Source organism: Fundulus heteroclitus, unplaced genomic scaffold (assembly GCF_011125445.2).
Source record: "Fundulus heteroclitus isolate FHET01 unplaced genomic scaffold, MU-UCD_Fhet_4.1 scaffold_85, whole genome shotgun sequence".
Taxonomy (NCBI): Eukaryota; Metazoa; Chordata; class Actinopteri; order Cyprinodontiformes; family Fundulidae; genus Fundulus; species Fundulus heteroclitus.
The window spans coordinates 24,794-39,076 of record NW_023397307.1 but is presented as its reverse complement, the minus strand read 5'-3'; the positions used below and the strand labels follow the sequence as shown (position 1 = coordinate 39,076).

Below are 14,283 nucleotides of genomic sequence, written 5' to 3'. Positions count from 1 at the left end.
CGGACATTTGATTTTTATAACAAATGGCATTAAAATGATGAAAAAGCAAGTCATTTTGCAACCTATTGACAAACAGATACTTCATTTAGCTGTAGTAAAATATTCTAGACAGCAGTAGTTTCTTTCTTTCTTTCTGGTAATGTTATGCATTTACTGCAGAACTAAATGCATCTTAAAGCTAGCAATTTTAAATCACATTTACATTTAGAAACATTTACCAATTTGTTCCCCCCGCATTTTTGGTCTAAGTATTTAAGAGCCAAAGCTGAAGGTGTAAAGGGCCACATGAGGCTCTGGAGCCACAGGTTGCAGACCCCTGCTCTATACCCTTAAACCCTTTCACAGCTATTCCAACCACAAATTATACTTATAATTATATTTTTATACTAATAATAGGCTACCACTCCACCTTTTTTTAGTTTGATCCTTTTTGTGGTCTCTTACTTGGAATTTTGTGTTACAGATCAAAATACAGCAGTGCATAATTGTGAGATGGCCAGAAGGATATAGATGGTATTCTAATATTTTCTAAGTATAAAATCTGCCATTTGTATCCAGCCCCCATTAGTCAATACTTAGTTGGACCACATGATGCAGCTGCAATGCTTTTAGGGAAAATGCAATAATGGCAACTTTGACTGGACCATCCACCATTCAGCTGGATTTCTGGTTGTAGGTTTAGGACCACTGCTATTCCAGTCTCATGTTTTTGGAGCCTACAAAGTTTATTTTTTTCTGTATTTATCTCCATCTGTCACCTCTGAGCAGCTTCCCTGTCCCGTCTAAAGAAAAGCATCCAGAAAGCACCACGCTGCCGGTCTTAGATGATGGATTGAACGTTACTTTGTGAACTGTTCTGTAACCTGAACCTGATTTTAAACTTCTCCACCACTCTGTGTGGGAAGAGGGACCACTCTTCTATTACTCTCATTTACTTTGGATTTCACTCCACTCTGCAGGGTCCTCTTTCCGACCAGGACCAGTACCTGGGCCCGTCGGACCCTCCCTCCAGCCTAAAACCTCCCCTCTACAGTCCACAGTATGGAGGGCAGCCCGGTTATGGCGGCATACCGCCTGACGGCATGTACAGTGCCCAATCCATGGGCGGCCACATGGGGCCTCAGAGGATGGCCCCGGCAGGCTACCCCCCCATGATGAGAATGGCAGGCCCCCGGCCCCCTGGGATGAGACCCGGCGGGCCCAATTCAATGGTACCGCCACAGCCCAACAACCTGCGGCTCCAGCTACAGCACAGACTCCAGGCCCAGCTGGTAGGTGACACTTAATCATGTTTTATCATCTTTATTTAATTGTTAGCTTGTGTTAAAAAAATATTAGAGAACGGCTGCATACACAATATTTCTGGTTAGGCATCTTTTAAAACATCCGTTAGTTGTTTAAAAGTGTGATCCCTACATGTTTCCTGTACATTTGTAATGTATAGACTCGTTAAAAAAATGTGTTTGTCAGAGAAACATAGTTTTCATACTTTATCCATGCTTAATCACAAGGATCTAAAGTCCTGATAACATTAACACTACAGTAACATCAGATTGGGATGTAATTTAAAACTTAGTTTAATTTCCCTCAGTGACATTTACTTTCCAGAAAATGCATGTAAAAATAAGCATTAAAAGAGTATAAAGGAAATGTTTTACACATATTTTATAGAATATTTATATGTTTTATGCTTTGTTAATTAATTTAAGTGTCTTTTTACCAAAACAGGAAAGCCGAACCAAACCTAAAAGAAACATCTTTAAGAAAACGGATGAATAAATAGGAAATAATGAAAGAAACAGCAGAGGACATTAAACACGTGTTTCCTTATCGCATTTCTACTTTTATGACCTGTTACTTGATACACTTTCACATTCAGAAAGGACCGTGCCCAAGGCAAACCGGTGTTCAAACCCGCTTATTGTTAAATGCGCAGACTTACTTTTAACTTGCAGAACAGACACTGCGTGAAAAAACAACAACTATTTGCCTTCTGCAATATAAACACTTGTTCCATTTAAACTTGTGGGTTAGAAAGTAAACGTGAAATGCCCAAGAGGAAGTGAATGTGACGCGACAGGATCTACAAGCCGCTTCACTCACCTCCTCGCTCATGTGAACTGATAAAAACCCGTTAATGAGACGCCGTTTGATTAAACCTGAGCTGCGTAACACGTTAGAGTGCAACTGGAGCCAGCCAGAGTTAAATTATTGTTTTTGTAAAGGCCATTTTTCACCCATTGTTTTTGTCATTAGCATATATTAAAGTTTTTTTTTTTCTGTTTTATTGCAGCTTTATATCAACCAAGTGCTCTATGGCTTCTTCTCTGTAAACAGTTTTAAAAAAGAAGTCAGCAATGGTTCCTCTTTCATTTAAAAAAAAAAAAATCCAATGCTAAACTTCATTGCCATTTAATCCGAAGCCATCCATTCTGAAACTGAAGACGTGTTTTTTTTTTTTTTCTTAGTGAAGGAGATGCGGCGAAGCAAACAGGCAGGTCGTTGTGGTTCAGTGAGTTTAAACCGGAGCAAACAGAAGAGAACCAACAAGTTTCGCCTTTCTGGTTTATTCAGCAGGTTTATCCACACGGCTCCAACACCTTACAGTAAATAAACTCACGCACTTACTCCACGGATGCTCAATGTTTACAGTTTTGCCTTTTGTGACGAATAAGCACACAAGTCTGGCTTATTGAAAAAAGGTCAGAGTGCCCGGCTGCACCTGCATTTACACCTGTGTGCCACAATAATATCTCATGTTTTATGCTACTGGTGCAAGCTGCCACCTGGTGGAGAGGTGAGGAAGAGCACCTTCTGTAATCCCTGGTTTGATTAGATATAATAATAATAATAATAATAATAATAATAATAATAATAATAATAATAATAATAATAATAATTTAATTTTATTGATCTCACAATGGAGAAATTCCCTCTCTGATTGATGAGCTTCATTTGTTTCAATTATTGAGGATACTGGGTACCGAAGATCACTTGCAACAGCCTAAAGTTTTTGACTTTTTCCCACATCTTTCTGTTAAAGCCTTCACTGGAGGTTCCGTTAAACATTCGGGTCTTTGTGTCTTCTTCAGAACCGTCAGCCAGTCATGAACCAGATGGGTGGAGTCGCAAACATGAATCTACCTCTAAGATCTAACGTACCAACCCAGGTCAGCTGCCTGCTCACACAAACCTTAGAAAACGTCTCTCCTGTGACTTTTATTTCCTTACAGCGCCTAAACAGTGTTCTTTCCTCTTAAATAATAAACCTTTCTACGTTTTTTATTTTTTTTTATTTCTCGTGGTTTCAACCCCAAGCTTCTGCTTCCATGTGTTTTTATCTGGGTTTTTATGTGATAGACCAACACAGAGTGGTGTGTTACTGTGACATGTAAGGAAGCTGATCCACGGTACCAAATCACACCGCCCCCCGATGTGGTGTCAGGGACAGGGATGCTGGTTTTAGTTAATAGATGGAGTCTAATGTAGAGTACAGCACCTGTTAGAGGAGCAAAATATATATGAGAACGGACCTAAGGCTAATCTAGAACTGTGGGACGGTTTAAATCAAGGTACATGCATCTTTTAGAAATGTCCTGTCAAAGTCTAAATCCTACAAGCAAACTATGGTGAGATTTTAAAACTGATGTCCACTTGGACTGAACTTGCGTTTTTTTTTTGAAAGAGGAGAAAATAGAAAACGTTATTCTGCAGGTGTGCAACACGTCCGGCTGTGATTGAGATGAAACTTGGTCCTACAAAGAACGGTTTGGGCTGAATGCAAATGCAAAGCACCCTTTTCTGATTTTCAGTTGTAAAATAATTATGTTAACCTATAGACCAGGGGTCGCCAGGTAGCCCCCAAGGACCACATGTGGTGCCCACAGGCCTGTTCAAAAATATAGCACAACCCTCCAGTGAGCTGTTATTTTATTTAGTTGCTCTTCCTTCTTGATCAAACTTGTATTTACATAGATTTAAAAATGATAAATGCATTAAAAACATGCTTATATTGCGGACTCTTCTAGCTCAAAGGTCCGCACAGGTAGCCCTTCGTACGACACAGTACCGATGAAGTAGCTCTCAGCTTCTGAAAGCTTGGTAAACCCCTGCTAAAGACAACACCGCACTGCTTTGTGTGGCTCTCTGGCATAACATTGAACATTGTGTTTATATGGGGACCAGAAGATTAATTAATCCTCACGTGAATACCTTTGCACGGTGCAGTCCGGTACGGGTTAAAGGCCGGCGCCTTTGTAACGGCAGGACTTGACCCTTGATTGCCTCTGCTCCTGCAGGGAGCTGTCAGCGCCCAGATGCTGGCCCAACGTCAGCGCGAGTACCTAAACAACCACTTACGTCAGCGCCAGCAGCAGCAGCAGCAGCAGCAGCACCACGCGCAGCAGCAGCGTGCCATGATGATGCGAGCTCAGGGCATCAGCCTGCCACCCAACATGCCCAGCGGGGGCGCCGCGCCCACGCCGATGCCCATGGGCGGGGCCAACCCGCGGATGCCACAGGGGAACATGCAGCGGTTTCCCTACCCAGCCTCCAGCTACGGTACAGGCCTGCCATCTCCTCCACCTCCTCCTCCTCATCCCGGCTCCTCCAGCCCCTTCTCCTCCCCTCTGTCCCCGAGTCATCTCCTGACAAGCCAGGGCATGATGGGAAATGTAGGCGGGCAATACAGCGGCGTAATGAGCCCACCATCACAGCACAGTGCCTTCCAGTTCAACACTTCAGGTATTGGATTAAATGTCTGCTTTATGGAGGATGTTGTCGCCTTAGATGGGGATGATCCTCCCTATGGGTGCCGTTTCCTTTAAGCATCTTTATATAGTTCGTATTTACACAAAAAAGTAGATTTTGGGTCAGGGCGTGTTTTGGTTAAAATAATGAAATGCCTACTTCTAGGATCTACCAACGTACATCTGCATTAACTTTCACAACTTTCCTCTATTTTTAAATCTTTCTCGTATTGTAGTCTGTTGCTAAAAAAATGTTTTTTTTATATTGAACCTGAGCTCATGTTCCTATGTGCACCGTTTGCCAGGAATGGGCCAGCAGCAGCAACACCAGGACCCGGTGTCGTGCTTTCCCTGTGGGGCCGGCACGCCGCAGAGCCCCCTGCTGTCCCCCAGGATGGGGCAGGGTCAGAGCCCCATGCTGCAGCAGAGCCAGGGCCAGACACAGACCCAGACCCAGGCCCCGAGCCAGGGAGGTCCGCCAAGCTACCAGAGTAGCGCCGACTTAAACGGATGGTCTCAGCCCGCAAACATTTCCACCAGCAACAGGTAGCAGCAGATTCTCCACATCTTATGTGCCCATCCCAGTCTCACTGAAACACGTGTAATATCCAGGGTGGTCCACAGGGGGAGACATAGTCACGATTCTGTTCTCCCCCTGTGGACCAACGTGGGTATTACAGGTGATTTGTTGAGACTGGGCTGATGTTCAGCATCCTAATCAGGTACGTGTTGATGCTCTGCATTCTCTAAGACTGTTGCTGTGCTTCTCTCAGTGCGTACCCCCAGCAGTCCCAGTCTCAATACTCGACGCAATCCGGCGCGGGAATGTACAGCAGCAGCAGCAGCAGCATGAATTCGGTGTCGGCACAGATGGGTTCAATGAATGAACAGGTGACCAAATCCCTATTTCACACAAGATTAGACACTTCAGCAGTACGTGAGATCTGGAAAATCCGTACATCCTCTGGATTCCACAGGTTCCATATTTCAAGGCTGAATATTCAGTTCAATACAATTTTATTTATAAAGGACCAATTCATAAAACATGTCAGCTCAAGGCACTTTCCAAAGTCAAATTCAATCAGATTATACAGATTGGTCAAAAAAATCCTATATAAGGGAACCCAGTTGATTGCTTTAAAGTCCCGACAAGCAGCATTCACTCCTGGAGAAGCGTAGAGCCACAGTGGACAGTCGTCTGCATTGTACATGGCTTTGCAGCAATCCCTCATAATGAGCAAGCATGAAGTGACAGTGGGAAGAAAAACCACCCATTAGCGGGAAGGAAAAACCTCTGGCAGAACCGGGCTCAGTATGAACGGTCATCTGCCTCGACCCACTGGGGTTACAGAAGACAGAGCAGAGACACAACAAGAGAAACAAAAAAGCACAGAAGCACACATTGATCCAGGAATCTGTTCTACATTAGATGGTAGTAGCGGGTGAGCCGTCTTCCCTGGATGATGTCACAGCTAACAAAACGCCAGACCAGGTGTACCTTCTATGAAGAAAAAAAGAGAGAGAACAAAAAGTTAAAAGCTGAAATGACGACAAGCAATGCAAATTGGAGAACAGGAGAACTCGGCAGAGAAAGAAAAATAGGCCCTGATGTCCTCCAGTAGCCTAAGCCTATAGCAGCATAACTATAGAGGTAGCTCAGGGTAACATGAGCCACTCCAACTATAAGCTTTGTCAAACATGAAAGTTTTAAGATTAGTCTTAAAAGTAGACAGGGTGTCTCCCTCACGGACCAAAACTGGGAGTTGGTTCCATGGGAGAGATTGATTAAAGGACTGAGAACTCTGGAAATTTGAGTTTGGAAAAGTGTGGATTTTTCATTTGAAAATGAAAAAGTTGCTTTTCCACATTCCACAGAGTTATAATAAAGTTTGTTCGTGTCCCCGTTGGTACAGGTGGGCGACAGCAGCCTCATCCTGGAACAGTTCGGAGGAATCGATATGTTGACCCAGGAGAACAACGTCAATTCTGTGAGTGAAACATTGTTTTTAAACCCTCAGCCTAATGTAGGAAGGGACACAAATATAGTATTGAATAAAGTAGAGCTGTACAAGTGTCCCTCAAATGTTCCCTTTTAATTATTTCTTAAAATTTAAAGAAAGCACTAGAAACTCTTAGACTCTATTAAACCTGTAGTGGAAATCTTTTGAAGCAACATTTGAGTGACATTCTTTAGGTTTCGTTGACTTGATTGAATATTTGATACCATCAACCAATCACAGCTCTTAAAAGACAGTCACACCTAGCAACGGGGTTAACCACACCTCCTCACTGAGATAAAAATGTCTGTCGTCTCCTTGCTCAGAGTCGCTCTCAGCAACTATCTGTATCGCTCTAATGCTAAGACTCCTAGGTAGGAATTTTTAGGCTAAGATAGGATCTCTGAGAATCTTTGTGAATACGGGATCTGCCTCCCATTCTGGTTTTAGAGACTCTAGTAACCACCAGCAGACCTGCAGTCTGAGAGCAAAGTGCTCTGTTAGGAACATACGGGGTAATCAGAGCTTTGATATATGATGGAGCTTGAATATTAAGGGCTTTATACGTTAGAAGAAGAATTTTAAATTCTATTCGTGATTTAACAGGAAGCCAATGAAGGGAAGCTAAAATGTGTGCATTTTGTGGACTTCCTGATAGTAAAGAATTACAATAGTCCAGCCTTGAAGTAACAAATGCATGGACTAATTTTTCAGCATCACTCCTGAACAGAATGTTTCTAATTTTGGCGATATTCCTGAGGTGAAAAAAGGAAACTCTGGAAACCTGTTTAATATGGGATTTAAATGACATGTCTTGGTCAAAAATAACACCAAGATTTTTTACTTTATTACCAGAAGCCAAGTTAATGCCATCCAGATTAAGTGATTGATTAAGAAGTTTATTTTTTGATGACTCTGGTCCAAAGATTACAACTTCTGGAAATTTAAAGTCATCCAGCTTTTGATGTCATCAAGACATGACTGCAGTCGAAGTAACTGATTGGATTCATCAGGATTTATGGATAAATATAGCTGAGTATCATCAGCATAACAGTGGAAATTAATCCCATGCTGTCTGATAATTTTGCTGATCGGAAGCATATATATAGTAAAGAGAATTGGTCCAAGGACTGAACCCTGTGGTACTCCACAGGTGACCCTAGAGTTTGAGGAAGATTTATTATTAACATGAACAAACTGGAATCTGTCCGACAGATGAGATTTAATCCAGCATAATGATTTCCCCTTAATCCCTACAGTATGCTCAAGTCATTGTAGGAGAATATTGTGATCAACTGTATCAAATGCAGCACTGAGATCTAACAGGACAAGTATAGACACAAGTCCATTATCTGAGGCCATGAGAATATCATTAGTGACCTTCACCAGCGCTGTTTCAGTGCTATGATGAGCTCTGAAGCCTGACTGAAACTCCTCAAGTAGGTCATTACTTTTTAAATGTTCACATGGTTGATTAGCAACTACTTTCTCAAGAATTTAGAAAGGAAAAGATTACATATAAGTCTGTAATTTATTAAGTCATTTTGATCAAAAGAAGGTTTGTTAAGTAAAGGTTGCTGTAAAATTAGCATCATGCTAAACCAATTTGTTTCAGATCATCTATGGGGCTGAGTGAATATGTATAAACAAGTTCGCTTTATTCTCAAATTGTAATCAAGTGCAATAGATCTTTGTAACGTCTATGCTTGTAATTATACAAAGGTAATACAACTTTTCCTTTTCAGTTATTTTATTATTCCTCTCTAGATGTTTTTTCCTGATAGTCTTAGTTCAATATTTAAGTGTCACTAAGCAACATGTTATTTTTTTTTAAATAAATATTTTAAAAATAAAATGTTTTAGCCGTAGCTGGCCTTTTTGGCAATTCTTGACCCACTAATGGGCTTCATTTAAAATTGATCCACTTTATGGTTCTGGTTCTCTGTGCTTTTTGTAGAGCTTTTGCTGACCATGGCCTTTCCTGGGAACAAGGTACGACACTCGGACCCGTGCTAAAACACTGACGCCCACTGAGCTCACGCAGAAGAATGAAGATAATGAAGGAAATGCTTGCCTCTACCGCAGCCAACCCTGAGGACTAAGGATGGAAGAAAAATGCAACATTTAGAAACAGCTGAACTTTACGCGGTCTGGTTACTGCTTCTTGAATTGTTTGGAAGCAGAGTTTGAAGTTACAGGAAAACTGAACCATTCTGATAGCAAGCACAGTTGTAGGACAGTCATGACAGCAGATTATCATTTCCAATTTGGGATGTTATTTAGTCTGGGTTAAAATTTAGCTGCCTTTTTTTCTGGGCAGACAGCATTTCATTGCAATTTACTGAGGCACAACTAAACTTTGCAATGGAGCACAGAATCCCTTTAATTAAACTTTATTGGCACTTATTCAACCAATTAAAGAGAAACCCCCAAAAAGAATTTAGGCAGAGTTTTTACCTGCTTTTTATCTTCTGAATGTGGCATCATTTAAAAAACACATATAGATTTCCGTGCTGAATATTTTTGGCTCCATGAAATGCTGCACACACACTGCATATAAAATAAATTTGGGTTCTCAGTTTGGATAACAGAAAGGTTTCTGAACTGTGTACAAACTATAGTCCAGCTGCTTACAGAGGATGTTTGCTATGAGGATGTGATGCAGTTTTCCCTCTTAAAAACCCAGGTTTTCTGCTTCAAAGTCCACAAGGCGATGCGTTTATGGTTGACTACTATGTGTGTTAGTGTGTTTGTGTGTGAAACTAAAACTGTCACAATTTCACACTGTAGAGAGATGAATGAAATGAATCATTTGATTTTTTTTTTTTTTGTAAAAAAAACTGGTTCTATTTTAGAGCCTGACTGAAGGTAAAAAAAAGAAGAAAAAAAGAAATCTTTATGAAAGTTTTACAGTTATTTATAGTTTTAAAGATGTTTTAGAAATTATTTGTATGGAAGAAAATCAATTATATCTTTAAAACAAATCTTTTCAAATGGTACTCATTGTTAATTTTAAAAGTAATATATATTTGAACTGCTGTTGTACACGGGACGTGTGTCCCCTATTTAATGACTTTTCATATAAATGTGAATGTGTATAAATAGTGTACATAGATCTTTATCACCCCTTTTCCTTAAGTGGTATCATAAAGAAGCGGTTTGGCGTTTCACAAATGATCAATAGAGTAGAAATATGCCATAGGTTAAATCAAGCACAGTTTCTCTTTTTATTCTAACTTCTTGTTGGATGTGTTGTGGTGAAATTTGACACAAACGAAAGGCAAAAGCTGTTTGGCAGTGCACAACTGGATATGGGAACTGCTAGTTATTAGCATAAAAGCGCTCTCAGTATGCTAATCGTTAGCATGTAGCGGTGAAAAACGCCACAACTTGCGTTTCATTCTCACTTTTTATGCATTTTGACCAAATTTAGTAAATATTTTTTCTGCCATTGCAACTAAAATACACGTGCAGCCAACACAACTCCACACTTTTTTTCAAATTTTGTGCTTAATCTCTCACTGAGGAGTAGCTTTGACTTGTTTTTGTTGTTGTTTGGTTTTCTTTTTAACCCAGTCCCAGTAGAGTTAATTTTCCATGAGTTTCAGTAGAGTAGTAAGGTACGCTGCATTGGAAAAATAACGCTCCATCAATGCTTTCCCATGCATTTAACACTTTGGGCTCATAATTTGGATTATTGTTTTTTAAAAAAAACTGCATTAGGGTATAAACTTTCAAATGGCGTGTCTATGGTAACTGCACATCACTACAATGGTGTCCACTGTTACTCAAACTTGCAATACTATGCAAGTGCTCTGTCTTCGCCGATGAAGATTGATTTAACTATTGTTGCAATGACCTAGTTTCTAATAAATATGGCCAATAACTATCTAAAAACTTAGATGCTTTCTTAGAGCATTAAAATGTTATTACCAGATCATTTCTAAATACAGAAGAAAATAATTTGGAAGATGATATAACTAAACATACCTCTGTCCTTTTGCAGTTAATGCTCCTTGGTATCAATACACTCACGCACTATTCAAACCAAAAGCAACATTCATGCTTAAAAGCACGACAGGACTTGATGTTCCACAGAATTGGTTAAATATGCTCACATTGCATAAGAGGGCATCGCTTTAATAATTTTATTTTGCTTATTCTTTGTGCTCCTGCAGTAAAGACAAAAAATGACCAGATTTCAAACATGAGTTTAGGTTGAAAAGGACTCAACTGTCGTGTGCAAGCTGTTAGCATTTAGCAGTAAAAGTTAATTTGTGCTTATTTTAATTTTACTTGCAACCAGACAGACTTTGCTCACACAAAATAACATTTTCAAGCAAAAAACTCCTCTCTAGTGTGACTTTTTTATATTGCTAGCATATTTTAGCATAAGTTAACTCTGAAAACTATTTTTTTTCTTTTACTCTTTTTGTTTTATACTTACTTTATATGCTTGTTCACTAAAGATGAATCAATAAAGATGCAGTATTTTGGTACTGCATCAAAAATTAACTTTTCTCCTCAAAGACCATTTGACTAAGAGTCTCCAACATTCAAATAGAAAGAAATTCAGGAACATTTTGGGAATAGCTTAACCACATTCATTTCGGTGCTGTTCATTAGGTGCTGTTTCATAATGAAAAGCTTTTAATCGTGAATGAAACTCAGCATGAATTCAACGTGTGTTTCTTGAATTGTTTCTGTTTTAGGGACCCGTTTAACATGTGTGTAGCCCTGAGGAAAAACTGGGAGATGGAAACTGGAACACTTTAAAGAAAGTTGGAATTTAGTTTTGCTTCCCGATTATTCTAACAGTCATTATTACTTTTTTTCCCCCCTCTGTCCTCTTCTGCTAACATGTAAAACCTCAGAGATTAAATGTAGGCCATAGAAATGTTATGAATGTCTGAAACACTCAGCGAGATTAAGGTGAAGATGAACACTCATGTAAATTTGTCTCCAGATGTCTTATATGAAGGTAAACTTTGTTTTTTTTTTTCCTTTTGTCTCAGTTTTAACTGAGACAAGAATACAGACTGGATAATTGTGTATATTTTTATCAACTTTAAATAACTGTATTTTGTGTAAATATGAATAGTGTAATGCCTTAGGTGTTGAATTTTCTGTTAGGTGTTTAACTGTAAGGTTTTAAAGAGTAGCTGGTTTGTGTCGAACTCTGCTGACTTGGTGATACTCCACTTTATGCAGTTTATAAGCAGGAATTGTAGGTTTCCTCACAACAAATGAGACTTTCCAAGCTGTGATTAACTTCTTAAGATTTATGTCTGAAAATCCAACTGTTTCTCGTCACTTTGTATGTACTGAGATACTCCTTGATTAATAATATTCTGGTTTTAAAGGGGTAGTAGTTTTTTTTATTGTTTTACTATCCTCTGATATGGTTATTTAGGCAAATTGAGCTACAGTGGTTGATACATTTAAGGTAACATTATAGTCAGAGATCCAATGATCTGAAGATTTGATTGAAAACTACTTGACATGATTTTGGAATCCATAACATCAGGTTTTTCTTACTAGTTTATACCAATAAATGTAATGTGTATATTTCTTTTTCAAAACCAAAAATGAAAACCCTAAAGGATGTCTTGAGTGTTGAGAAGAGGCTCTACCTGAACTTTCTGTTTCTGAATCTGCGTTTAACAATAAACTGAAGTAAATACAAGAAAATAACCCCGTTTGGAAAACATGACTGAAAAGAAGGCACAGGAGCCGAGCCGTGAAACATTTTACCTTGCTAAAAATATCTCCGTCGGTCTAAGTAGCTGCTATGTTTAGCAGATTTTGACCACTTTATCTGGCTGTCGGGCGGCCCTTTCCGATATCAGCCGTCTCTGCCTCCAAAAGCCCTTAAACCACAAACGTTTTACCAATAGGAACTCAGGAGCCTCTGCCGACTAGTTTTTATGTCGTCCTTGTACTTTTTTTTTGTTAATACGTGGGTTTGTATTTGCAAGAGATTGATTTATTGGTGACTAAATGCCATTTATAGATTTTCGTCACAGAAATCAAACCATCGTGTTCAATAGAATTAAAATGCAGTTGTTCAAAACTTAAAATAATTACAATTCTTAAATAATGTCTGAAATTCTTTGTCAAACCTTTACATCCAAAGTTTCATATACTGAGTACATTTAATTTCAAATAAAAGTAACAAATTCCACAATGTACTGCCCCTGTAGCTTATGTTTTTGATTTCAGATTTGTGTAATTAAAAAGCTTCAGCTCCTTTTAAGGTAGTCTCAGGATAATGATAAATTTCTAGCAAGCGTAGCAAAGAAAGTGAAGCTGTTTTCCAGTATTAATCTAAACCGCATTAGACGCCACAATTTGCTGCAAGCTCCTTTTGACCGAGGCCACTGTAAAATACTAAATGCTGTAAATCTATATAAATCATTCAACCAGAGTTTCAGGGGTTCAAATTTGGTATTTTTCAAGTATTGTCTGCTGTGAAGGTGATAATAAATCTCAGCAGTTACACAGTTCAGTTTAAACTGTTTATTTAGTTGTTGTTTTTTACCCACTTTATGCAAACTGTCGACTCTGATGTTGCTTCAGCCGATGCTGCTCGTTGATTTCTGATTGATGCCACTGTAAATAAACTATTTTTATTGAGCGGATTTGCGCCCGAGTCTTATTTCCAGAGTAAAAATAAAAAATAAAAAAAAAAGATGAACTTGCTCTAGATAAAATGCAGTTTCCATTATTCACCAGCTGATGTCGCCGTTTGACTTCTGGTAAAATCCATGCTGTGAAAGAAAGTGAGAAAAATATTTAATTTTGTGTTGGAGTGAGAATAAAGTTATCACACCTCCCTCCTTTGTTTTTATGTCACAAAATGTTTTAATTTGCATAAAATGTGCTCAATCAGCCAAGACATATTCTAATTTTTAAGACTATTTCCTCCCATTTGCCACTGGGGTAACACCAATGTAAGCTTTCTGTGCGTAAAGAAACTTTTTTTCCCTGAATTTCACTGAGATCTAAAATATTGTTGCTTCCAAAAATATCAGCATCTATGAGAGTTTAAGTTTAACACATTTTGAAAGCTCGTTTTAAATGTGCATTCAAGAAGTAATTAAGAAAGATATAAACACTTTGCAAACGCAAGGCAGGGGAACAACTTAAGCAGTTTCTCGTTTGGATCTTGGATATAAAATTGGAGTGAGGAGAAGCGATTATATCACATGACTGGGCAGGAGCCACGCACGGCGCTTTGTGTTGCAAGAAGAATTTTGAAACCAGTCAAATATCCAATGCCCTCAACGTGGCCCCTAAAATCCAAAGCTGCCAGGTTGGAGTTTATTTAAAAAACTAAAAAACTCTAAAACAATTCTCTGGGTCATGAGTGTAAAATGAAGAAACAGGTTGGCTTTGTGCTACAGGTGTGAGGGAACATGCAGTGCTTGCAGTCAGGCAGATAGTGCGCAGCCTGGAAGGATAACCAAAGGTCACGAACCCCAGAAAACCACCTCACTGCCTCTCAAACGGACAAAACCAAAGCGATAATCTCAGAC

At 39.2% G+C, this 14,283-nt stretch overlaps 1 protein-coding gene across 4 annotated transcripts in view; it reads left to right on the top strand.

Moving 5' to 3' along the window:
• The window catches only part of LOC105917886 (nuclear receptor coactivator 2), a 75,428-nt gene extending 62,044 nt beyond the window's left edge, over positions 1-13,384 (top strand). For 3 of the 4 annotated variants that reach the window (XM_012852826.3, XM_012852827.3, XM_036134537.1), the window contains exons 16-22: positions 960-1,271; positions 3,093-3,170; positions 4,299-4,743; positions 5,054-5,294; positions 5,522-5,639; positions 6,662-6,736; positions 8,703-13,384. In XM_012852826.3, coding sequence (XP_012708280.2) covers positions 960-1,271; positions 3,093-3,170; positions 4,299-4,743; positions 5,054-5,294; positions 5,522-5,639; positions 6,662-6,736; positions 8,703-8,714 — 1,281 coding nt within the window. In that variant the 3' untranslated portion in view covers positions 8,715-13,384. The remainder of the gene's footprint in view (positions 1-959; positions 1,272-3,092; positions 3,171-4,298; positions 4,744-5,053; positions 5,295-5,521; positions 5,640-6,661; positions 6,737-8,702) is intronic. The other variant, XM_012852828.3, reaches the window with a different exon arrangement.
• The last annotated feature ends 899 nt before the right edge of the window (positions 13,385-14,283 follow it).